The sequence below is a fragment of the Lemur catta genome, chromosome 8 (genome assembly GCF_020740605.2).
Source record: "Lemur catta isolate mLemCat1 chromosome 8, mLemCat1.pri, whole genome shotgun sequence".
Classification (NCBI taxonomy): domain Eukaryota; kingdom Metazoa; phylum Chordata; class Mammalia; order Primates; family Lemuridae; genus Lemur; species Lemur catta.
Window position 1 is genome coordinate 38,915,598 of NC_059135.1, and position 25,546 is coordinate 38,941,143.

General features: G+C 38.4%; 2 protein-coding genes across 3 annotated transcripts in view; one reads left to right on the plus strand and one right to left on the minus strand.

Annotated features, from left to right (window-relative positions):
• STAT1 (signal transducer and activator of transcription 1) overlaps nt 1-2,898 on the plus strand; it is a 39,713-nt gene extending 36,815 nt beyond the window's left edge. For both annotated transcript variants that reach the window (XM_045559219.1, XM_045559220.1), the window contains exon 25: nt 1,743-2,898. In XM_045559219.1, the coding sequence (XP_045415175.1) occupies nt 1,743-1,757 (15 nt within the window). In that variant the 3' untranslated portion in view covers nt 1,758-2,898. The remainder of the gene's footprint in view (nt 1-1,742) is intronic.
• Nucleotides 2,899-6,855: 3,957 nt separating this feature from the next.
• GLS (glutaminase) overlaps nt 6,856-25,546 on the minus strand; it is an 82,660-nt gene continuing 63,969 nt past the window's right edge. The window contains exons 15-18 of the mRNA XM_045559221.1: nt 13,471-13,532; nt 12,490-12,566; nt 12,339-12,402; nt 6,856-9,606 (exon numbers count right to left, since the gene is read on the minus strand). Coding sequence (XP_045415177.1) covers nt 9,450-9,606; nt 12,339-12,402; nt 12,490-12,566; nt 13,471-13,532 — 360 coding nt within the window. The 3' untranslated portion in view covers nt 6,856-9,449. The remainder of the gene's footprint in view (nt 9,607-12,338; nt 12,403-12,489; nt 12,567-13,470; nt 13,533-25,546) is intronic.

A 25,546-nucleotide genomic window follows, 5' to 3' on the forward strand; every position in this document is an offset into this window, starting at 1 on the left:
AGATGATTTCATTCATTTCATTTGTAGAATAAAATAAATACATTTCATATACACACAGTCCTTCCGCCCACCCCCCCCCCACCAAAGTCTCCAGGTAAACCCATAGAAGACTTAAAAGAGCTGAAAGAGGCTATAATACAGGCATGGCACTGGTTAGACAAAATAAAAGTTAGTCTCTAAATTGGGTTGTCTACAGCATGGTTTGCTCTGCCCTCGACCTTGGCCATGACCTCCACTCTCCATCCACTCTTGGAATTAGGGCGTATGCTCTAAAATAGAATACGCTGTCTCGGAGCTTTCTGCTCTGGGTAAGGGTGGCACGGGGGGGCCAATGCCTGATGCAGCCTCAGGAGCAAGAGGACCAGAGGCTCCTGAGGGGTTGTCCGGGAGAGCCAGAGCACCGGCGCTTTCTGGGGCATGGCCTGGGTGTTGTCTAGTCTGTATTTCCTCCACAATCAGTATTTTCCTTTGGGTCTGTATAGAAGCCTTTGGCCAAAGCTCATAATAATAGAAATATTTATTAATTGTCCACTATTTTCCGTCCACTATACTGGACATTTTACATATGCCATCTAATTTAATTTTTTCAACAAGCCTATATGCTAGGTACTATTATTAGCTTCTTTGTAATAGATGAAGACCTTGAGATTTAGAGAGGTTAAGTCGCATGCCATGATCACGCAGTGACAGGATTTGAATCCAGGCTTTCTCTCTTCCTCTCTCTCTTTCCCTCCCTTCCTCTCTTCACCCCAAAGTCCACCGTCTTAACTACACATTTGCACCATCAGCTGGATTGAAACGTAGGGGCAAAACCTGCACTGTGCTTTTCAATCCAAAATAATTTTCCTGAGAGCCCGCTACGTACCACACACTAGTGAGCACTTGGGGTTATAAAAACATTCTCACTGGGCTTTCTAGTCTGGTGCCGCGTGTCTCAATCTTGGCCCTCCTGGTGTTTGGGGCTGGAGACTTCTTTGTTGTGGGGGCCGCTCTGTGCACGGTAGGATATTTTGCAGCATCCCTGGCCTCTCCCAGATACGTGCCAGTAGCACCTACACCCCACACCTGGTCATGGCAATCAGGTATGTCTTTGGACTTTGCTGGAGGACAGAATCACCCTGATTGAGAACATCTGCTCTAAGGCGAAAGGCCAGTGTGGAGGTTGGATGGGAAGTCAGAGGCAGGGGCTAGTATTCTTTGGATGAGCAATTTACTGACTACAGCTGCCCTGGTCAAGGCAGCTGGACAGAAGGCCCTGCTCGTGGAGGTAGAGGGTTCCTTAGTAGTCCTACTTCTTTAGCCTATACCTGAAACACATTCATTTATTTTACCTACTGAGGGACCTTTAAGGGAAATTTATCACTTCTCTCTCCACCCTCTTTCCCTCTGGCATACAGCTCAGCATTGCCTCACCCTTGTTTTGCATGACCACATTTGCCACGTTGCTCTGTCCCCAGACTTGCATAACAGCAGAAAGCTTTATTCAGTCTAGATGGATTCACAGAATTAAGCCAGCGGGCTACAGAGCAATAATCCATCAGCTTAGGTGATATAAAAGGTCTTGATTAGTCCCGGATAATGGATAGTACATGCTGAAGGCCCTCTAATTCCATGGTAGTTATTTACCACTGGGAGTATCTTCCTACTGCTTCATTCTAGAATGGGCAAGTAATGTTTAATATATGAGTCTGCATTTCACAAGATCAGAGTAATAAACTTAACCATATTTTTTCTTTTTACAGATGAATGCAGTATAGAGCATGAATTTTTCTCATCTTCTCTGGTGACAGCTTTCCTTCCCATCTGTGATTCCCTCCTGCTACTCTGTTCCCTCACATCCTATGTTTCTAGGGAAATGAAAGAAAGGCCAACAAATTTGCTGCAACCTGTTGATAGCACGTGAATTTTTCTCTAACTCAGAAACATCTGTTACTCTGAAGGGCATCATGCATCTTATTGAAGGTAAAACTGAAAGGCATTCTCCACAGAGTGGGTTTTGCAAAAGAAAAACATTCAGATACACCCAAAGCATCAGGACTAGAATGAGAGTGCTTTAGGAGAGGTGAGAAGTTTAGCAGCATCTAGCAAATGCCATGCATAAAGTCAGTGCCCAGCTGTTACAGGTTTTTGGATAGATCAACGGTTATTTAGGGAACTTCTTAATGTAGGAATGGGAAATTTGTATTTGGGAGAACTCTTATATCTTCTGTCTGCTTTAAATGTGGCCAGAAGTTTTGCATTGCTTTAACTATGAAATAGTTCAAAGCCAAGATTATATAAATTATACCAACCCTTTATCAAAGGTAGCCATCCTGCGTCTGGTAAGGGAGAAAAGTTGTGTATTTTATCACATCTTCCACATTGGCCATTTAAAACTAAAGACAAATTCTCTCTCTCTTGAGAGAATTAACTTTTCTGTTTGTTATGGCTTAAAGAAGAAAGTACGTTTTCCAAATTCACTAGTGGTGTTTTCTGTTTAAACTTCAGTATCCAAAGCTGAAGATTTTCTGCTTTCATCTTGGTCACTAGTACATAAAATTATTTTGGCTCTATCAAGGGAGCCAGGCTATTCACAATAGCTTGCTCAAGGCAAGTCATCTTATTTTTTTAAAAGTCGAAATTAGTCATCGATGTTGATAAACTCAGAAATTTAATTCATGTGTCTTAAATGGGCTAATTTGTCATTATTGTTATTAGCTGGTATTTAGTCTATTAGCCATAAAATTGGGAAAGAAGGAGTAGAAAATGTAGTAACTTGACAGCTCAAATCATTAACCAGAGATAATTTGAGAATCAGATTATTTCAAAACTCATGTCTTATGTAACTGCATTGAGAACTGCATATTTTTCACTGATAAATGTGTTTTTCTGACAATACATTTGCAAACGGTTCCACTATCTCTACTGTGCTTTGTTCAGACACTTTTTTGAAGGGATGTTTCTTAGAGTGTATTATGTTTTTGACTGTATTCTTTCATTAGCACTGACACCTAAAAAGTGGGTTAAGAAATGGGTTTGACAAGGTTCTTCCAAATAACTTTCACAGACTGTCTATGTGGCTGCACCTTATTTTCCCACTATCACTACCACAACTATGTTAGTATCAATATTATTATGCAAACATTTTTCTTTGGTGGAGATAAAGTTTTCTTGAAGTCCATTGTAAAATTAAAGCTAAGGTATATGTATTGCATTAAATATAACATGCACACAGTACTTTCCTTGGTACTGCACACAAATTCAGATCTCCTCTCTCAGTTTTTACATAAGGTGGCATGAACCTGACTGGGTTTTGGTTGACGTTTTAAATTTAAATGACCAAGAAACAAAGAAGACAACATTTAAAAAATGTATTGTTTCTAACTGCGGGGATTAACTCTCTGTTCTGTTTTTGCCCTTTGAGAATGATTTGGCATGGATTTTATGACACTAGCCAAGAGAATTTGTTTACCTTTAAGAAGTATTAAAATTCTAATGTTAGTCTCTTATTAATAGTATTTCATGTAAAGATTTTTAAAAGTTTCTGGCAGTATGAATTGATTTAATGTACATCAGTCCTTATTTTAAATTAAGATTAATGACACTGTTTTCCTAAGTGTTGCCCTTACTTACCCTACCTGTAATCAGAATTGCTCTAGCAGACTAAGATAGGTCAATAGAAGAGACCAGAAAAGAAATATTGGAAAGAGCTGTAATAGGTGCCATAAAAAGCAAACCAAAAAAAGTACTTTGGTTCTTGGTGACCACAGCTGCCTCCAAATACACAAATAATTCAGTGCTTATTTTAAAATGAATTTAATACCCCCCAAATTAGCAGTTTTTAATTTTAAAATACATGTGAAATGGGACTCTGTGTTGTCTGCAAAGCAGTCATCTAAAATCCACACCCCTATAATCAGAAGAGAAGTTATTGCACCCACAGAAAGGGTGCCATTTTTCTCCAAAGGTATCAAAAGCTAGAAAGCCATACCCTTCTCAAAGTCAAACAATGTGCTGTAAAAGAATAGTACAAGAAGAGACATAATCACCAAGTTAAACAATCTGGCAAATTTGATTTAACTTATCAGAGAATAGTTTTATAGGCTTGAATTCTATCATCATAACCAATATAATCATTCTTATCTCCATATCTGCAGCGTGGAGACGTTTCTCCAGGGAGTAAAGTGTATGTGCCCTGGCTAGTGAGCCTAAATTTGCATTCTTTTTTTTTTCCCCTGCCTCCCACCTCCTGCCCCTGCATTCTTACATAATTAACCAGTCTAAGAAGTCACCTAGTAGATCCTGGTTTAAGGGATGTTTGTTTGTGTTTGAGTATTTCTAGTATGGTGTTTGTAGAGTGTGTGTACGTTTGAAAGGTAGTTTTTAAGTGCAGAGCTTAAGTGTATCACTTGGGACAAATATCATTTTTAAGGAAAGAGTGTTTTCTGAAATGGCATTGAATCAGTGAAATCTATTATTGCCTGAAAGCTAAAGTGGAATATGAAGGCAAGTCTTGAACAAAGCAGTCCTCTGTCACATCTGACTATCCCAGGGAAAGGACAGGAAAAAGCTAGAAAATGTTTTGAAAACTGGGGTGCTATTCCCAAAGTAAAGAGTATTTACTTCAGTGACTTCTGTTAGTTAAGATTCATTCATTTATTAATACGTCAGTTATATACTGAGCACCTGCCATGAGCCAGGCATTATTCTGGATGTTTAGGAAACACTGGTAAACAAAAACAAAAATCCCTGCTTTTATGGAACTTAAGATATTCTGAGATACATTCTAGTGCAATCACCTTACTTATCAGAACTTAAAGATTTTGTGAGGCAAACATAGTCAAGAGCTACAAATAATGTAAATACTATATAAAAAATACATAATTTCAAAGAAATAACATTTAGGCTAGTTTTAAGTAGGGTAAAGATAATCAATATTGTTTTTAGAGCCTTCTAAGATGAGTTTATGTAGCTTTTAAATGATACTGAGTCAATAATATTCAGCTTCCAAGTTTGTTGAACTAACTTGAGGTTATGTGTTTGCTATACTCACTGAGAAATTAAACACCTTACTTGATTTATTGTTTAAAAAAAAGAACCATACTTAAGCAGTTTTAAACTTATTTATTAAAGTTATATTGGGTATACAAGGAACATAAAGCTTCCTAAAAGGTAAAAAGCTGTCAAACCTGTTATCACACTCTGAATTGTTATATTCATATATAATTTATATGTTATGTATAAGTTATATTCATATAACTCTGAATTGTTATATTTCGTAAAGCTATTATAATAATTTAATACCTTATTGTTGGTATGTTTGCAGCCTTTCCCCATGTCTTGTCCATGAGTGAAACAGTCTTGATATTCCTTGGCTGTTAGGACTGCCTGACTCACTTCAGAGCAGGCTTTTTATTGACTATTTGGAGAGGCAGTAGGGGGACAGTAGGTCACGCAGAGACCTGGAACCAGGTTCAGGTTCCACAATAGAAATAAAACCCCCAATCTTGCTTTTAATGCCTCCCATCCAGTTGTTTTACTTTATATCTCTACCCCTTTTTTAAAATAACTAACTTAATTTTCTAATCCTTACCATCCCAAAATACATATACCTTCTCTAATCTAGTAAATTACCTCCTTTCTATACATAACTATAAAATTCCCCTTTCCTAAAAGGCCTTTTTATAAGTGCCACCTAACACATTCATGGGCCGCTTTCCTGAACCATCTGGTATATGATTTTATGAATTTACTCATTTTACTATGAGGATTAGCAAGTAAAATTAGGAAGATTACCATAACCCCTAAAAAAGTCCCACAAAACTAAAATGATCTTGCATCAAAAACAAATATAACTCTTCACTGTTTGGGATTATTTATACATTTGTTGTCCCTGCATGGATATCCTGCCTCTCTGTGGATAGATATATATATATGTGTAGCTGAAGTTGACTACCTATTGCAGGACTTAACATTGTAGCACTTACACCTCTCCTTAAAACTCAGCAGAGAGGCCTTAGCTAATATGAATGGGCTAATATTAAATATGAATAAGCTAATGTGCATATTCTGTCCATATGGGCACAGCCAGTGTTGTAGGATGTAGGGAAAGGGCATGGGACTACATAGTGCACTCTTGGGTCTCAGCTTCATCTATACAAGAGTGAGTTAGATTAGAGAATTTCTAATGTGTCTTCCAGTTCTAAAATATCAGTAATGCAAATAGGATAACACTGATTCCTATACCAAAGCAACTTACTTTGTAACAAATAACTCTGATAGATGAAAACGTAACAACAGCCATGGTGTTTGTGTACCTTCTCTATGGTTAGAAAACTGTACACTAACCCCTAAACCTGAAAGGACAGAGTGCTCTAAGGACCAGGGGTTTCTGGAGTTGGAAGTGAATGCTATTCCCACATATTTAATATAATGAATTAGCTGGGAGCTGAGGTTTGCCAGCTCAGCAAATTTGTCCTTTGTCCAACTCAGATCCTAGTGTGGCAGTATTGGGTTCAACTCTCCAAGTAGATTTCAAGCCTTTGTGAAAATAACCTCTCATTCAAGGATATGTTTAACAGTTCAATTCAACAAATATTTACTGAACAGTTCCTCACTGTAAAAGATTAGTGTTAGCTTCTAGGGCACTAGAAACATGCCTGCCCACCCCCTCACCTTCAAGGATGAACTCTTACAGGATTGTCATCTCGATCATTGTGGTAACCCCACCTGACACCTGGCATAGTACCTGGATCCTGGTAGGCATTAGAAATGGATTTGAACCAACTAGACATAGTCCCTGTGCTCAACGGAGTTCCCAACCCAGTGACATAGATAAAACCTTAGTTGTTTTAAGAAAATTCATCTTTCACACGGTTTTTTTTTTGATACATGTATTTATTATTATGCTGTAAAAAGCAACACTACCTGATTTCATTTAAAATAAATGTTTCCCAATTTCAGAATACTTACAACTCCTAGTTTTAAGATTAGATTCACTTTGGGAAATTTTGGAAGCAAATACATTCGTAGCTGTGTAATCCCCAGGAAGAATCTAAATCCACCGTCAGGACATTCAGTCCCTGCCAGACAAAGCATCCGATGGTCAATAGCTAATCCAGCTCTGTAGCTCAAGGGCAGTGTGGGGCACCAGTGGGGTCCAGCATATTACCAAAGATGAGACCAGCAGAACCAGACCAGCAACAACAACAGTGTATGCAAAGCTTTAAATTAACATGACCATATAGAGCTCTTGTGATACAGACAAAGCACATATGATCCTAAAGCCAAAACAAAAAGATCTTTGGAGTTGCTGATGGCAGCAATTAACAGCAGAGTAACAAGCATTTAAACCAAATGTACTCATGATCACCAGCCAACAGCAAACAGCCGAGCAAGAACCAGCGCATAGTCATAAATAACACCAGCAGTAAATAACGGCACATTTAACTAAATGACAAAGATTTCACAGAACAGTTTTGATCTGAGAAAAGGTGAAAACTTTGTTCCCAAAGAATAGTTAGAACCTCTTTTTATTAGAGAAAAGCCTCAAAATCACACAGTTCAACCATCTTAATGTTTCGTTTTAATCAGACAAACCAGCTGCTGTTTAAACAAAGTTATCTCAATTGATTTCGATTAAAAGGTATCTACCCTGTAATATCTTTGGGGACAATGCTGCTCCTGTGTAGCATCTTGCGAATGCTCCCTGTCTGCACGGCTCGACAGACGTGTGGGGAAGGACGCAGCAGCAGGGCTGGCTGCCCCCCACCATCCTCCGCACAGCAGCTCGGACACTGGAACAGCTTTGTGCCGACCAGCGCAGTGAGGAACACTGGCCTTGGCTTCACCAGAGGTGCCGTGTGGGTAAGGGGAGGGCAAGGCTTCCGCCACTGCCTTAGACTGTGAGCAAAAACCAAAGCACCTGGAGGCTGCTGGAGTGAGTAAGGTGCCATCAGGCATCATAAAGCTTGAAAGCAGCAGTTTGTGCTGATAGGAAAAAAAAACAAGGAAATTTCTATATGTAATAACAATTAGCATTCATGTAGTTGAGAGTTTTGCTCATTTTACTAAACACTGCTTCAGAGAAGTGCATTTGTGTGTGTGTGTGTGTGTGTGTGTGTGCGTGTGCTTAGTATCAGAAATCCTCACTAACATACCCCTTTATCTGAGGTATGATAGGATAAAATATACGTGCAATTCCTAGAAAATCCTTTTCTTTAAGTTTTGAAGCCCCTTTTACCTACTTTGCAAATTAATTCTGAATTACCTCCCTATGCCAAAGAAATAATGGGTCACAATTTAAAATGAAATGACTTTTTCTTATTATTAAAAGATCCCACCAAGAATTATACAATAGAGAATCAGAAGAAATCTGGAGTGATCCGTTGGTCCCTCCCCCCAGGGAGGACAAATATCTTGATGCAGACTTTTAATGACAGGCTTAAAAACAAATGTTATTTGTAGCAGTTCTCATACTATCAGAATAACTTTGGTAGCTTAGAGCATTTCTGAATTCCTCTTTGAAGCTAAAAAAAATGTTCTCAAAGAGCTACAGCAGCACATCGCTTAATTTTTTAAACTGATAAGTTTGACTAATTTATACTTAGCTTAGTAATTTTGTCTCTGGTTCATCTTCTATAGACAAATGGCAAAGTTATACTCTGATGCCAGAAACAGGAGGCATTTTCTGACTTACTGTGGAAAACATGAAAACTGCATAGTATGCCAGCACTCACTTTCCCAGCAAAAGGAAAGAGGCAGATAGCTAAATGTCTGAGAAAAGAGGCTGGACTAAGGGGATATAGAAAAAGGAAATTTCTTTCAGAAGTATTGTAACTACATTCACACATATGTTTTGGTCACCAAACATATCTTAAACAGATTCCCTGATAAAGTCTAATCAGAATTGGTCTATCCTACTAACAGTTGTTAATTATTATAATTTCTTAAGAGTCACATCGTGAAGCTAGCGTGAGGGAGACATTTTCCACACAACCGTAAGTGCATATAGTTGTTCAAACACTCATACTAAATCTATATTTGAAGTCATGAAACTCACAATATTTGCTTCTAAAGGCAGCTTTGACCTATTTGGACAGACTGTACAACAGTTTCATTTATAAATGCATATCAGCAGATCATCACCATAAACTGAAAATTCACAAAACACACAAGTAAATCATGAAGACCACACAGTTAAGCTAGCATTGGTAACTATTTCTTTTACATCAAATTATACAATGCACGAGGTAAATATTGCTCACATTATGGAGGGAGATTGTTTTATTTCTATTTTTTCCCAAAGAGATCAGATTTGTCCTGTGCGCACAATGAAGAAAACTCCAGTAACACTGAAATGACAAATGTTGTAAAATATACATCACTACCAGATAGAAATACACACGTTCTTCATAATCATTTTCCACAATTAAATAGGTAAGTGATTTAAATCTTGGGATTTAAGACCATTATAACAATCCATCAAGATTCTTGTGGACGGTTTGATTTTCCTTTCCATTGTCAGAATCTCCTTGAGGTGTGTACTGGACTTGGTATTCTTGGAGGATTTTAAATACATCGTGGTGTCCAAAATGCAGTGCTTCATCCATAGGAGTGTTATTCCACCTAAACAAGTAGCACAGCACGACAGGGTCATTAGGTAATTTCTGTACAAAGATGATCACCCTAGCATTCCTAGATTTTAAATGCAGGTTAAATGGCCAGTCACATTTAGCCATTTTAGCAATTTTACAAGTAAGAATCAATTACAGAAATGCAGAAAGGGACTTATAATTCAAAACGTGGTCTCAGAGACAAATTGGGGTATGAGGAGGAAGAGAAAAAGATTTATGAAAGGATCTTGTTTACACATCCAAGTGCTTATGGACAGACCTTTATTAGGAAAGTCCTTGTGCTGACAGGAATAGACTCTACAGTTCCTGAATTTTAGCTTCATGAAAAGCCCAAAGTATCTCTTTTTAAATAAAATGTTCAAAAAAAATTCAGGTATATAACATCCATCACGCTAGCCTTGGACAGAAAATTTGTGTTCCTGTCAATTCAAAATCAATAAATAACAGAACTCTAGAAATAACCATGACCTCACTGGTGCTCAAACACACACTGGAGAAGCAAGATCGGCCACAGAGGAGCTGACATTTTCATCATCTCTGGTAAGTATGGGAAGCCGTGGACTCAATTAGAACACTACACAACTATATAACTCCCCTTTCCATACTAAGTGTGCTTCTGGGGCTGTGCTGTTTAAAGTGATATAGATGAAGATTGAGGGTAAGAAGAAAGGAAGACTTGCCAGCAGTGGTTACTCAGCTAAGCCTTTTGGAGGAGGCAGAAGCACAATAGAACTCAGCCCCCGTGAATGACAGGGTATGGTGATTAGTTCCCTGATATCCCACACACTCACTGCAAGGCCTGTCTTCCTACCCTCTCTCTTTACTTGTGGCGGGAACTTCTCCACAGCCGCTGGCCTCTCTTACTCCTTTGTTCATATGCCACTCTCACCACCTTCTTTCTGGTTTTACTTCTTCCCATTTCTGTCCTTCCTTTCCACCTCTGTCCTGACCCTTTTACCCACCTGATAGGGTCACAATATGGAAATGGAAGGTTTTTTAAGTGGTCTCATTTTTAATATCTTTGAATAAAGTTTGGTAGCCTGTTTTTAATTTTTAAAATCAGGTAAGTAACACTTTACATGTATCTGGTGTTTCTCAAAAAAGAGCTGAATTAAGTGTCTTTGTACTTCTACACAGGCCTTCATTAGTTTAGGGTGTCAATGCCATTGAACAGGGACTTTTTAATCATCCTCTGTAGCATGTAATTGTTTTTTCAGAAAAACTGAAGTCAACTTCGTTACCTTTTTTTTTAATAACCACTCTTCCATGAAATAATGAAAAATATCAACTTTAAAGAATGCACTAATTTTGCTCAAACCTATACTGTAAGGTGACAGTGATTGTATGAAATAGAGAAAAACAGTTGCCTTGGGTCGGTAGGTTCCATTCTGGAATTGTTGAATACCAAGTTAGTTACGTAGCTAACTTTTGCCCATCAGATAAGTACTTCTACTTCCACATTCCTAGAGGCCAATTTAGGACGAGGAAAAAAAAAATCAATACTTTAATATTTTCAGCATGTGTTAGTGTTTTAGTTGGCATTATAAACACAGGAGAAAATACTCTTCAGTTTCTTGCTCTGGAAGCTGGGATGGGCATTACATCTTGGGGTTAAAGGGAGAAGTGTCGCCCTAACATGAAGTTTTTTAATTCTACCAACAAAGGCCACTTTAATCATGATGCTTTTTAACAACTCTAGGAATAAAATTAGATAGCCAAAGTGTTACCACACTTAGAAAATTGCTAATGATTTTTAGATACATAACTTTTCTGCATTTCTTGCAAGCTGAACCAACAAAACTGAAGCCCTAATTTAAAAAATAAAGCTTAATAAACAGGAAGATCTAACAGCTAGAGGAGTAATCACCTTGTTCCAAACTTTAATACAGCTCCCAGTCCTAAACTATCAAATCCAAACTCCTTATCATATATATTAAATATCTCCATAAAGTATTTTTCCTTCCTTTCTTCTAAACCTTTATTCTTGTTGCTCACTGACTCGAACACTACTCCAGCACGTAATGTCCAAGGCTCTCAGTCTAGAGTTAACTGTACATATATGTGCATATATGTCAGCTGCAGTCTCATCCCTGCCGTGGCCACTCTGTGGACAGCGTGTGCTGCAGCGTGGACAGCAGTTTGCCATGGAGCTCCAGGAGGGAGGAGAGGAGCAGAATATGTTCCGAGCAGACTTCTTCCACTCTAGATAGAATGCCCTTCTCTTCATTCTGGGCTTTCAAATCTCATCTCTTCCCAAAGCACCGATTAAAATTCAACTTCCACAAAGCCCTCTAAAACTGATTCCACCCAAATGAATTTCAACTCCAATACATTCACTTTAGAGTTCTTTAACAACAGTTTTCTTACAATTTTTTATATACTTCTATAAATGTTTATCTTATCTACCCTGTGTAGTTAAAAGCCCTATGAGGACAAAATTCGTGTTTTCTCTTCCCAAACACAAAGAATTGTTTTATTCACACAGTGTACTGACTGATAGTCAAACTAACCCAAAAATTTCTAAATAAGATGTCATTCTTAGATAAGAAATAGGATATGGGAGACAGAATGATCTATCTAGCAGAAACAAGGTTTTGTTTGGTGCCCTTATAAAATACTATAGCAGGTTCAAGAATGTCTTAGTGGATTTAAATACTTGACTATTATAGTCCTTTTAATAAAATACTGACTTAGGTTATAAGGTAAGGTAAGGTAAGTGCTCACCTGTCCTTGGGGAAAGGATTTACTTTGCAGGCTTCCAGCAAAAATTTAACGACTTCAACATGACCTACACCACCACCCCCAAGAAAAGCAGATGTTAGTATTGAGTAGAAATTAAATCTGGAAAAAAATATATGAGTGGTTCATGAATTACCCTCTGCAGCAGCTACATGGAGAGCTGTTCTAGAATCATAGTCCCGCTGTTCCATGTCCATGGCTGACAAAGCAAATCTGAAAATTCGTAAGCATAGCTATTCATTATATATAAAAGAAATTTAATTCATGCTTGTAACATTTACCCCATCAGTTCAGTCTAAGGCCCTGTCAGAGATTCCATCCTTCACCAAGCTCATTAATAGGACTAGGGACCCTGTTCAACCAGTGCACATGTGTCTTGGGGGAATGCCACTTCACCAGTCTTCCGCAGCTTTGCTTTTTTTGGCTAAGATAAATGTTAGCCATCTCTCACAGAATTAAGCTTCATTACATTATTGTTCAAAACTCAATAATAGCACAACTATACCAAAGTTTATATCTCAGAAGGGTAAGAAACTAATACCTATAGTGAAGTTATATGTTTTCACTGAGACTGCCATTCTTTAACATTTCACAGTCTATTAGTACAGAACTAATCAGACTTTACAACAAGGGTGGAAATTATGCACAGACATTTTTCAGCTTTAACAATCAGGTGCAACTCCATGCAAGAGACCTTATGTTAGGTATACCAGCCTTTCCATACATGGTCTTTCTAATCCTGGTGATCTGCAGGTCACCAGTTACCCCTATTTGCCTCCCCACCTCCATCACACACACCCCAAAGATGGGGAGTGGAGGGTGGGTGGGGAGTGAGAGGCCTTGTCCCGTTGCAGTAAGCCACTAATACCAATTAGCCACATTCGTTTAACAGTTACCACCTGGGAAAACAGATCTGGGCTTTTATAAGAGGTAGAAAAGGACAAGACTGGACAGCAAGCCTAAGGCACTGGAAGTGGGAATTTAATACAAATTTTGTTTGGGTCATTTTCATTAAAGGAAAATGGAAATGAGACCTTAGCCTTGCAATGGCTAACTCGCCCAGAAGCAACTTCATAAACTTCAGTAAACCACATGCTAGTCCACCCTGTAAACGTACCTTCGAAGTGCAGACACATCTCCAGTATATGCAGCAAATAAAAGGTTTATGACTGACTTTACCTGCGAAGAAAAGAAAGTTTAGACATCCACAGGGGGAAATAAACACAATGTCCAACTGTCACCAGTAAGCGATTTCCATGTGCTTTGAACACTTCAGCTGGATCACAAGCAAAAAGTTACCTTGAGTATACTTCTATAGCCAAAAGAATGCATGTGTGTGGTATTTTTCTTTAACAGAGGATTGTGAGGGAAAATTCAGTAATACAGATAAGATGTATGGGGGAAGGAATAGAATAATATCAAACTGGCACAAAGGAATGGAAGCCTGTGACCTATGGAACTCACATAGTTGGAAGTGAAAATAGAACCATTCCCATTTAGTATGTCTCAATACTACAGGCCAGATTGTATACTGAAAAAATTTATGTCACGTCATTATTAAAAACTAAATCATGCTATATAAATGTCTAATCCCTGCCAGCAGTCACTGTCCTCATCAATCACTGGCTTCTTTGTGAACCTTAAGAGACAACATTCAGTGTTAATTATCATCTTCCACTTAAGAATATCCTTCACTGGAAAGGTAGTCTTCAGTTCACTGCCCAGCAGTACATATTGGGTCATTTTCAGAGCCTTTGACACTGCCTCTCCTAAAAAGGTGGGTAAACTCCCAAAATAGTAAATCATCACTATTGAGTGCTCCAAGACTTCAACTAAGTGTATCTACTTTTGACAGTTATCCACCTTCTTGTTCTTAACACTTAAAAGGAAAAGGCTAGTTATCTTAAAAGACAGTGATTGATTTTGTTCTGTTCTCAAAGACTTTATGCATCCCTGTTTATGACAAACTAATCTATTGATCATAGAATCTTTGTAAATACTTCATAAATTCCCAAGTCTGTCTTACACTTTGCAACTACAAAATTCATATTGATCACCCAACTGATACTGGACTCAATGGCAGAAAACAGAAGTTTAATTGGAGGAATGGAAAGTAACCCAGCTCTCCACCAACAAAGCCACAGCTCTGAAGCTGTGCCTCCAAATCTTAACCTGGACATTCTTCCTTTCCACTGTGGTTTTTCGTTTTCCCATAACCTGTGAACTTTTAAAACAAACTGGAACTGACCATTGCTAGACTTCTCTAATTCAGCATTTTCAAAGTGTGATTCATAGGAACTAGTCCATAGCTGCTCCATGAAAATAAGGGTCCTGTCACATATGTTCTTAAACTTTTAAATCCCCTTAGAGATTCATGAGCATATGAAAGGCTTTGTAAAGTTTGACAGTGCAGGAATCTAACTAGCTGATGACTGACCACTACTTACTGTTTGTGTTGATATCACTCCAAAAAGCCTCACTCTTACTCCTTCAGTCCATTAGCTAGCTTCCCTTCCTACCTGTACCCTGTAGTCAACAGCTACCCCAACAGTCCAGAACAGTTTTCTCAATGAGGGTGGAAGAAAGAGCTAAGAAAACTTCACCCAGAATGTTCTAAAAAGCACACACAAGTGTTCCTCCTCCCATTTCTAGTTGCCCTACTCCTATACCTCAGTTTGATACATTTTAGGGAAAACAGCTAAAAGCATGCATAGGTTTTTTTAATAGTCTCCAGGTGACTTTGATATGCACTCTTCTGGGTTATGAACCACTGTTTCAGGTGCCTTTAACGTCTTAATTCTGAATCCCCAGTACTCTTTGTGCTCTTGGGCCACAGAACACTGGCCACTACAGATTACCCTCCTTACTTCCAACTGGACTCTCATCACTGCTTGGCAGTTTTTCTTCTTATTGACTCCCTCCATACTTTCTTCAGGCCTTTAACACCAATGATGACTCCATAAAAACAGACAGATGATCCTGACTACAACTTTACTGAAAGGATAAAAAAACTGTTCTCATCTCTCAAAGCAAAAAGCATCATCATTTCTAAGACTCACTTCTTGACCTATTCCTTCCAGCATGTCCTCCAGATCCCCTTGCCTTGCTCCCTCACTTAACCCTTTGTCTCTACCGTCTTCAACTTCTCCCTCCTTCATGGGTTCCTTTATCTCTGCCTTAATACAGACATGGCTCCATCCTATTTTGAAAAACCAACACTTGACACTATTGTTCCCCCCTTTCAGTGCACATTTTCTAAAAGTATATTTTTAATTCCCTAAAAATGACCTTCACACTCACTGTTACCTCTAAACGGTACTCCCCAAAGCTCCAGCAGCTTCCTGAGCCCTGCCTCCCTCTGATCACCCCAGCACCCCCCACCGTCTCATGGCTTGTCTTCCATGATGCTTCATCACCCCGATCTTCCTGTTTGCTGCTTTGCAGATGCTTTGTCCACTTTCCACTGCCTAATAATACTTCAAAGGCCTCCTCCATTCTTCTTGTTTTTCCATATAATGTTCCATATAATGTCCCTCAAAGGTTTCATATGTTCCTCTGGGCAGAATGACTTCCCAACCTACAACTTTAAATCTTTGTTCCCAAGCTCTAGCCCTACAGCTCCACTTGATTGCCACACTATCACTTCAAACTCAAAAACAGCAGTAGTCCTGGCTCCCCACCCCGCTCCAGTATTCCATACCCGCCTGCCTACCTGACACTGCCTCCAGGACGTTTAACAGGCACCTCACACTTAGGTCCCAAATAGAACTTGCTTTGCTCTGCCTTCCACCCCAGTCAGCTCCTCTTCCAGTACCCCCCATTTGGGGATGACAAGACAATTTACCCTCGTGCTCAGGCCAAAAACTCACACAACATCCAGTGCTGGTGCATTTGCGTGTACAGATTGAGTCCTTCACAAGGAAGCCCGACCACAGGGCCAGGTTGGGTTACCCAGCCCATACTAGGTGTCCTAGCACCTAAGGGCATCTGCCAGTGGGAAGGGGGCCTTCTTCACCCAAGTGCTGAGAAGATCTGCTTCCTGCCCAGAGGCAGAATTGGCTTTTTCTAATTCACAAAAATCCACCATACAGGTCCTGGGGGGCAGTCCTTGATCCTATTATTTCTCTCACAACTCACACGTACCTCACCAACAAATCCTCTTTGATTTACCTCCAAAGTATGTTTGGAATCCCACCACTTCTTACCACCTCTGTCACTGTTGCCCCAGGCCTCATCTGAGCCACCACCTGGTCTCACCTGGAGGACTGACAGCCTCCTCTTACTCACCTCTGCTGCCACAGGGAACCTCACGCCTTTGCATCACACCTAGAGTCAAATTAAACTATCCTGGCTTTCAGGATCCTAAGTGCTCCCCTGGCTGCTTGCACATGTCATTCCCTGCCACACTTCCCCCTGCAGCTCTACTCCAGCCGGGTCTTCCTGCTGGCCTCAGGCACTCAGAGCCTCCACTTGCTGCTGGGAAAGCTCTTTCCTCAGGCAGTGAGGAGGCTCCCTCCCCCACCTCAGGTCTCTACTCAAATGGTACTCAAAGATTCTATTATAACACTCCCCTTTTCTGCACTCCTTATTCCTAGCCTTGCTTTCCTCTTCAGGGCAACTTTCATTACCTGATTTATGTGTGTGTGTGTGTGTATATATATATATATATATATATGTTTTTTATATATACGTTATACATATATATTTTAACTTGTTTCTTGTCTCTTTCATTAAATGTGGGTTCCATGTGGGCAGAGATCACTTTTCTTTCTGTTCCCCACTGTAACCCCAGTGCCTACCACACATATTACGTGCTCATTAAATATATATTAACAGACTAAATGAAATATTGTCCCCCAAAGCATGAAATATTCAATCTCTTACCACTTCCTGGGTATTAAATTGTAATCATTATCAATTCCTCCACCTCCCTTAACTTTTACATCTTCAAATAGCATCACCAGATTTATTCAGTTCTTCTAACTGGTGGCCCTCTGCTTCTAGTCTTTCTTCCACCCTCCAAAACCTTTCCACATACTTCTAATCATCTTCCCAAAACATTGCCTTAATCACTAAAGGTTTCTAAACGGGAGTGTCAACAAACCCCAAAATCATTCCTGACAGAATTTAAACTTTTTGGCCTTGCATTGAAGGTTCTTCAGTCTGGCTAATGTACTTTTCTCTCTGAACCTTGATGGAGCAAGATTGGTCTCATGTATTGCCCTTGTTTTTTTTCTTGATGTCTATGCTCTTCTCTCTAAGAACACCCAGATTCCTAAACAAATCCTTCCCTTTCCTCAAGGGCTGGCTTCAAAGTGGCTTCCTTGCTGCCACACGTCCCTAGGCCATCCCCTCCCAGCATTCATTATCCATGTAGCTTGTTGCCAGCTGCCCACAGTGTCCTGAGACAGCATGCACCAGGGACACAGTTGACAATTAGATACCTCCTCTCCCACCACAGCCCTCAATGTACCTGTTTGTTCCTTCTAACCCACAGTGCATACTGTTCCCTTATTCCTTCCTTTGTGAACTCGACTCCAATCTCTTAAATCAGAAGTAATCTTCTACATCTGCCTCGCTATGGCACTACTGCACAGGACCACATGGTATATTTGTGTATCTCATCTCCCTCACTACTGAAGAAAAATCCAGATTCCAGAACACATGCCATTAATGTATTAATTACCCATAGTTCTTATTCTCTAAAATACATTAGTCCTTCTAAACAATAAATTCTTATCTGCTTCAGTGACTATGCATAATCTACACTCCTTAAAATTCTGAATTCAGACCTAGCTAGTTGGAAGAGATTTTATTATAGTTTGTATCACTTAGTCACTTATTCAATTATTTTAAAAGTTCTAAAATAAAATTTCTTTTTAATAAGGCCAAAGAAAGATTGATTTTAGAATATAATCGGTTTATTCAGAATATACTAACACTTTATTCACAAATATATTTCAGCTCAGAGATAAATATAAAATGAGAATAAATCAGAAAACTTTAATGTACAAAGGCTTTGTCCTTTCTGACTAATCGGGGGCAGGAGGGAAACACTGCCTTGCCTTAACAAAAATTACTAATGACTATCATGGAAGTGTGATATTCTTCCCATGAAGACAAAAGGCTAGCTGCTGAGCTCAATTTAGTCCAAGCCAGAAGACAGGAGCTTGATCACAAAGTGAGTGTCTTCCCCTCCAAGACAGAAAAGCACTAGGAGGCAGCACATGCACAGGCACGGTACAAAAGTAAAAGCACAAATGCAAATGGCCACCTATGTTTTCAAAGTTTGCACAAAACGTGAGATGAGCCATGAGTAGAAAGAAAATGAAACTGGTTTAACAGTTTTTGACAACACACGAAATGTTATTTCATTTAGGAACAGTCCACTTCCTGGTCTGTTAAAAGAGTTCCACAAATATTCCCAACTAAACTGACACTCCCTCTGGAATGCTTACCATGGCAAACAAAGTAAAGCAGAGAGGCACCGTGGAAGATAGCCCATCCACCTCCAAGCCAACTCTTGCAAAGGATGTAGGTGTGATAACCACTGATCAAGACTTATTCCCCTAATTCCCCACTGGATCTTTGAGTTACATTGATTTTTAAATACCTGTCACAAAGGCCAACTCCAGAAAATAAATGGGTTAACAGTAAACGCCAGAGGCATGGAACCTGTGTTTTGATGAATCATTCAGAATGAATCATTCCTCGATATAAAGAAATAGACTATACACAGCAGCAACAGTAGGCTATATAAGTTAAGGGCTCTGATGTTTAATGTATGCCTCCCCACAGTAAAGAGAAACTCCGCTTGGACAGGTATCCATTAAAATTTGTAAATTAGATTTTAAGAATTTCCCCTTCATCTTGCAGATTTTCCAGTACTACTGCATTTTCCTTATCAAATCTTTGTTAGAACCTGCCAGAACCAGACAACCTTATCTTAGTTTATTTGTACAAAGTCCTGACAACAATGGGACAAAAATAATACAGTTCACGTGAGTTTATCTAACACTGGCATGCCTCACATATCCAAAATCTCACTGTTTTTCCAAAACAGCTAGAAACAGGTGGGGATTCTATAAATTTTACAAATCTAAAATATGACATTCCTAACTCTTTAATACTATCATTCTCCTATTCATTTTGAGCTTATTTAAAAGTTGAATTGTGTGGTTTTTGTAAATGCCCTGATAAATCTATACTTACAAGTACTCAGCAATTATTAGAATTATATAATCGTATGACTTTGTATTTATACAGTAGATGACTCTGAACAAAGTTCAACATTTTAAACAGTTATAATTGTTTTTAAAAATCCCTGACATGCTGGTTGTAAAATATATTGATAAATATATTTTATTTATTACTAACACTGAGATGAAGGGCCCTGACTAAAGGTCACATAACATATGAATTAATGATGTAGCTGGGATTCAGGTATCTGAATTCCCAATTCTATACAATTAACCATGATGATGTGAGTCCTTAATAGATCTCAGACTTTTATCCAAAGGATAGAAGGAAAACAAAGGATTAAACAGCAACTTAGCTCTAATCCATAAAGGTCCTATGCTAAATATTGGAAGGAAGGAGGAAGGGAAGAAAATGGAAGGGATGGGAGAGAAGGAAAGAAAGGGAGGAGGAAAGGAGAGAGGGAGGGAGGAAAGTTTGATTCATCAGTTTTACACTTCCTTCGCTCCAAATATTTTATTTCCAGCTCTATTACCAACTTCCAAACTGAGGTTTCCTTTGTTTTCATCTTTAGTTTCTGTCTTCATACAAAGACTAATTCAGACCTTTTGGAGCTGCTTTAATGAAAAAAAGCAGGTAACTGAAAAACCATCCTTCTGTTTCTACTGCCTCTAGTTTGACGTAAGCTGCTCTCTCATTTCCAGCTCACTGCAGTATCTGTTGTCGTGGAATGGATACTCTTCTTCATCTGTTAAATAAACCATCATGACTCCAGATCCAATTTTGTTTTAAAAAGCTTTACTCCAGCTTGGCCATTTATAGCTTTTAAATGAAAATAAGCTTTCAGTCTTCTTTCATAAATATTTCTCTTACAGTCAGGTTGAAACATATACACCTATTATAATGTAGCTAAAGAAAAATTTTAAGTTGCCAGCATATGTAAATTAATCACCTTGCCCAACAAAGGTAGAAAAATAAACCTGTACAATGTGTATGTTATCAAAGATATGTCCTCTTTCCTTTACTACTGAGCGTATTTAATATTTTTAAGGATGTGCAAAACAAAATTATAGTACTTTTATAATCAGACAATCTAAGGTTAGTAAGAGGCCACATGTCCCTAAGCTTTTCAATGATTTATTCAGACACAGTTATTAATATACTATATATAGACAAAACTAATCCAAACTGATGTGATGAGAGGATTAGAAAAAAATCCCTTATGGGAAAAGCAATTCAGCAATTTCATGACCATATTTCCAAATTTTTACACAAATGCAGGAAGTTCTCATACAGTAATTTCAATATAGATGAATAAATTAAAGAAAATTTCCATCTTACAGAAATTTCACTTAAAAAATACAACCTTAAAATGGCAGCTCTAAATACTGCATTCTGCTCTTGAATTAGCTAATAAACTCCCTTAAGCATACCATTTTCAAAATTTCTCAATGAGATTAACCTGAAATAATTTCACTTATTATTTCAGATTTGACATGATTATGACTTCTTAAGTCATAATCATGTCAAAGAAATCTGAAAACCCATGAGGACAAAAATTAAGATTACATATTAATTTACAACAAAATAGTTAATATGAAGCACCTACTCTCCCTTGACTGAGCTAAGTGCTTTAAGTATAATTATCTCTTTTATTATTCAAAGGACAGGAAATATTTAAATAACCTAAGCAAGGTATCAGAGCTAGTCAGTGGCAGATTGAGGGCTCAAGCTCGGTCTGCCTGATGGCAAAGTCAGTGCTCATAACCACTACCTATCTACTGCGCCAAGAGATTTTCTAAAAAAAAATCTGGGACTTCCTCAATAATACAATACCAAGACAAAAATATATTGTAATAGGAAATCAGAAAATAGCAACTAAGAAACAATTTATAGGGAAATCAGAAATATTAACTTTATATGTTTTATTTTATTAATATATTCAGGTGCTGATCAAAGCTGTATTTTTTTAAATGAAGAGAAAATAAGGCAATAAATGAATAATTTATTTTGATATATCAATACCACAAACAACAAATGGAAAATGTTAAAAGATGTTATCTTTATTCTTTGCATTTAAATCTCTAAAAATGAAATGTGAGTTTTGGGTTAATGTGAATAAAAGCAAATATGACTGCTACAGCATTGGCAGCAAATAAACAACTTCTTATCTCAATGGTTCATATTATTCTGGTAAATGCCAATGAAAAGTCTCAAAAGATACCAATGGGCTCATAAGCCTCTCTTTTTAATACCTGGTAATAGTAGCTAATAATATATCTTTGTGTGGTCTGAAAAACAGCACTCCTAATTAACAAGTAAGCAACAAACAGAAGACAAACAGAAATGCGCAAGAGCAAACAAAGGCAGCTATTCCTCTGAAGAACAAACTGTTTTTCAGGTGGTAGAGACCTAAGAGTATTTGTATTGCATTAACAACTATCAAAGTTTTCCATTTACTATTTTCCTGGTCTTTTTCCTCTCTTATACAAATATTTATAAAACTTTTTGAAGATTAGTTAGCATTACATTAGCGTGTTCACATAGAGGACAAGGTGCCACACTTCCGAAATGATAAGGTATTATATGTTTCCAGTTGTCATTATAACTAAAAAACAAGTACGTAAAACCCAAGAATCAAAGCAAAGATAAGATAGGAAGAGAAGAAATTGGTCACCAAATACTTATACCCATTACTTTAAATTAAAAAAATCAGGGCCATTGAAATCAAAAGATTCTTACAAAGATACTGTCTTGTGCAAATTAAAATTAAATACAAATAAGTTCCCTGAAAAGAGATGGGATGTTCTTTCTGCTGAGAAACAAACTTTTGGCAGTGATATAGGAAGAATTATGTTTCAATTTGGATTTTAAGGACCTAACTCTCTTAGCAGGCCCTAAATCCTGCTACTATAACAAAGTAAGGCACATTGACATGAGTTTTCTAGTTATTCCAACCACAGTACATCCTTACTAAGTGCTTTGATGTTAGAAAGAGATCCCTCATTTTCATTGGTCTCCAGAGGGCCATGCTTAACCATATATATTCTTCCATATTCATTTTATAGTTCTATTGTGAAAAGTCCAACGTGTGTGTTTTATGAACCACATACACAAAAGGTGTAATAACTGTATGTTTCTCTGGTGCTATATTCTTTTCAAAGTACTTTCATAGCCATTTAAATGTGATTACCATTCAAGTTACATAGCAAGCTCCTCCAACATATAATACAGAAATCTGCTAATGAAAAAGATAAAGAGCCTAAAAAGTACAGCAATGTAAGTTTGATATATATGTGTATATCATATATCTCAAATTTTACATTACATGTGTATTTTATGTGTATACACACACACACACACACACATATAGCACCAGCACTAGTCTCAGGGCCTCATCATGAGACTGCTTAGCATCTATCTTTATTTGAACATTTACAATTCTTATCAGTAACATTTTATCCTGTAAAGCAAGGAGGTTGGGCATTACACACAGAACTAACTTGTATTTGTTATCTATGTTAGTTGAAAGTTCTATTAGTAGAACCAAATTCTAAGAAGAAAAAAACTCTAAAAGTAGGCCCTCTACTTAGGGGGGGGGTCTAAAGTAGATTCCAAAGCCTATTGTTAAAATCACTGTCTGGTAAATGCCCTAAAATCCTTTACTTGATCTTCTGCTGCTACTACCTGCCTATATCCAAATTCAGGGTGCAGCCATAGGATACTGAGGGGAAAAACAACAGGGCAGATTCCCATTGCTGTGAATCCATGGTTACCAACCTCAATAGTGTTCTGAGAACATTGCCATGTTTCCCTCAGCTCTCTCCCAGTCTATAAGAACAAAGATTTCCTATCTTCTCTGTGCCCTAAAACCTCACAGCCTCCCTCCAACCCCACACCTCAACTCAGCAGAAAGCCTCCCTTCATACCCTTCAGAAAAATGAAAGCCACAGACAGAAATGCCTTCAACTTCCCCTCATGATGTCTGCAAACCTACCTACTTGCCTTTTTTCCCCATTTATAACATGTTTATTTATTTATTTATTTCATATTATGGGGGTACAAACATTTTGGTTACATGTAATGCTTTTGCCTCACCCAGGCCAGGGCTAGAAGCATGTCCTTCCCCCCTACAGTGCGCTCCATCTCCATTAGTAGTGAGTTTACCCATCCTCAGACCCCACCCCCACCTGACCGGCACCCAACGAATATTAATGACTACCATGTGAGCACCTTAGTGTTGATCAGTTAGTACCAATTTGATGGCGAGTACATGTGGTGCTTGTTTTTCCACTCTTGTGATACCTCACTTCCAAGGATGGGCTCCAGCTCTATCCAGGATAATACAAGAGGTGCTAGATCATCATTGCTTTTTGTGGCTGAGCAGAACTCCATGGTATACATATACCACATTTTATTAATCTATTCATGTATTGATGGGCACTTGGGTTGATTCCACATCTTTGATCAGGTCCCATTTATTTATTTTTGTTGCTGCTGTGATTGCTTTCTGGGTTTTCTTCATAAATTCTTTGCCTAGGCCAATGTCTGTAAGAGTTTTCCCAACATTTTTTTCTAGAATTCTTATGGTTTCATACCTTAGGTTTAAGTCTGTTATCCATCGTAAATTAATTCTTGTGAGAGGTGAGAGGTGGGGATCCAGTTTCAATCTTCTACATGTAGTTATCCAGTTTTCCCAGCACCATTTATTGAATAGAGATTCTTTTCCCCAATGTATATTTTTGTCTGCTTTGTCAAAAATTAGATGACAATATGACGATGGTTTTATATCTGGGTTCTCAGTCCTATTCCAAATGTCTGTATCTCTGTTCTTGTGCCAGTACCATGCTGTTTTAGTTATCATAGCCTTGTAATAAAGCTTGAAGTCTGCTAGACTGATGCCTCCCTACTTGCCTTTCTAAGTCCTCTTTTATTAGAGGAAGTGCTCTTCCTCCCGCCATAGATAATCCTCCACTTGTGCTAAGAGTCCCATCTCTTTCTGGGGCCTCACCTTATCGGCAATTGCCTCTCTCTTGTATCTACTTCAAACTCTCATTCCTTACTTTTCTATCCGCAGCTAAACCTGCTCTAGTCCAATAGTTCCCTGATCTGATCGCAAATCCAATAAAATTTTTTTAAAAGCAGGGTGGGGTTGGGAGGTTACCACCTGAGCTGCCACTTTTTAATTTTCCAAATGCAAAAAATAAAAACAACCCACAGTCTACTGCTACAATTTTTCAAATAAAACGATACTTTAACACCAAAAAAAAATTTGGAAGGACATCATGCAAATGGAAAGGCCATATTACACTTAATTCTCTATGCTTTGGTACAGTTCAGTGTTTTTCTAAACTCCTTGAAATACTCTTTCCTTGACTCCCGATACTATACTATCCTGGATTTTCTCCTCTCTGGCCACATTTCCCTAGTGGAAGCCCCTCCTACTCTGTCCTGCTTTTAAAATGGGGGCTTCTTAGGGTGCTATCTTCTGGTCCCCTTTCCTTCTCTACACTGTCTTCTCAAGCAATCCCAGACATCACCACAGATTCAAATACTACTCTTCATACTGACCATTCACAAAATTGTTACGTACAGCTTACATCACTCTCCTAAGCTTTAGACCTAAATCTGACTGCTTAGTCAACATTACTACTTAGGTATCTCACAAATATGGACATCTCAAACAGAAGTTAGCTTTTGTGCTTTGCTAACTGCCTACGTTCTATCCACTCTCCACCCCCTCCATACTAAGAGAATCTCTATTTTTGTAGGGTAGCCATGTGTCCAATTAAAAATACTTCTCTAGATTCCCTTGCAGCTAGTCTGACCAGTGAGTGTCAAGTGGGTTTCTGGGAAAGCTTCTTTTTCCTGACTTAGGTATCTCCTTTTTAATTCCACTTTGGCCACACAGGTGAGGCTAAAGGTGGAACAGCCACTTCGTGACTATAAAATGACAGGCCTGAGGTCCAAGGACAACACCTAAGGCTGGTGGAGCA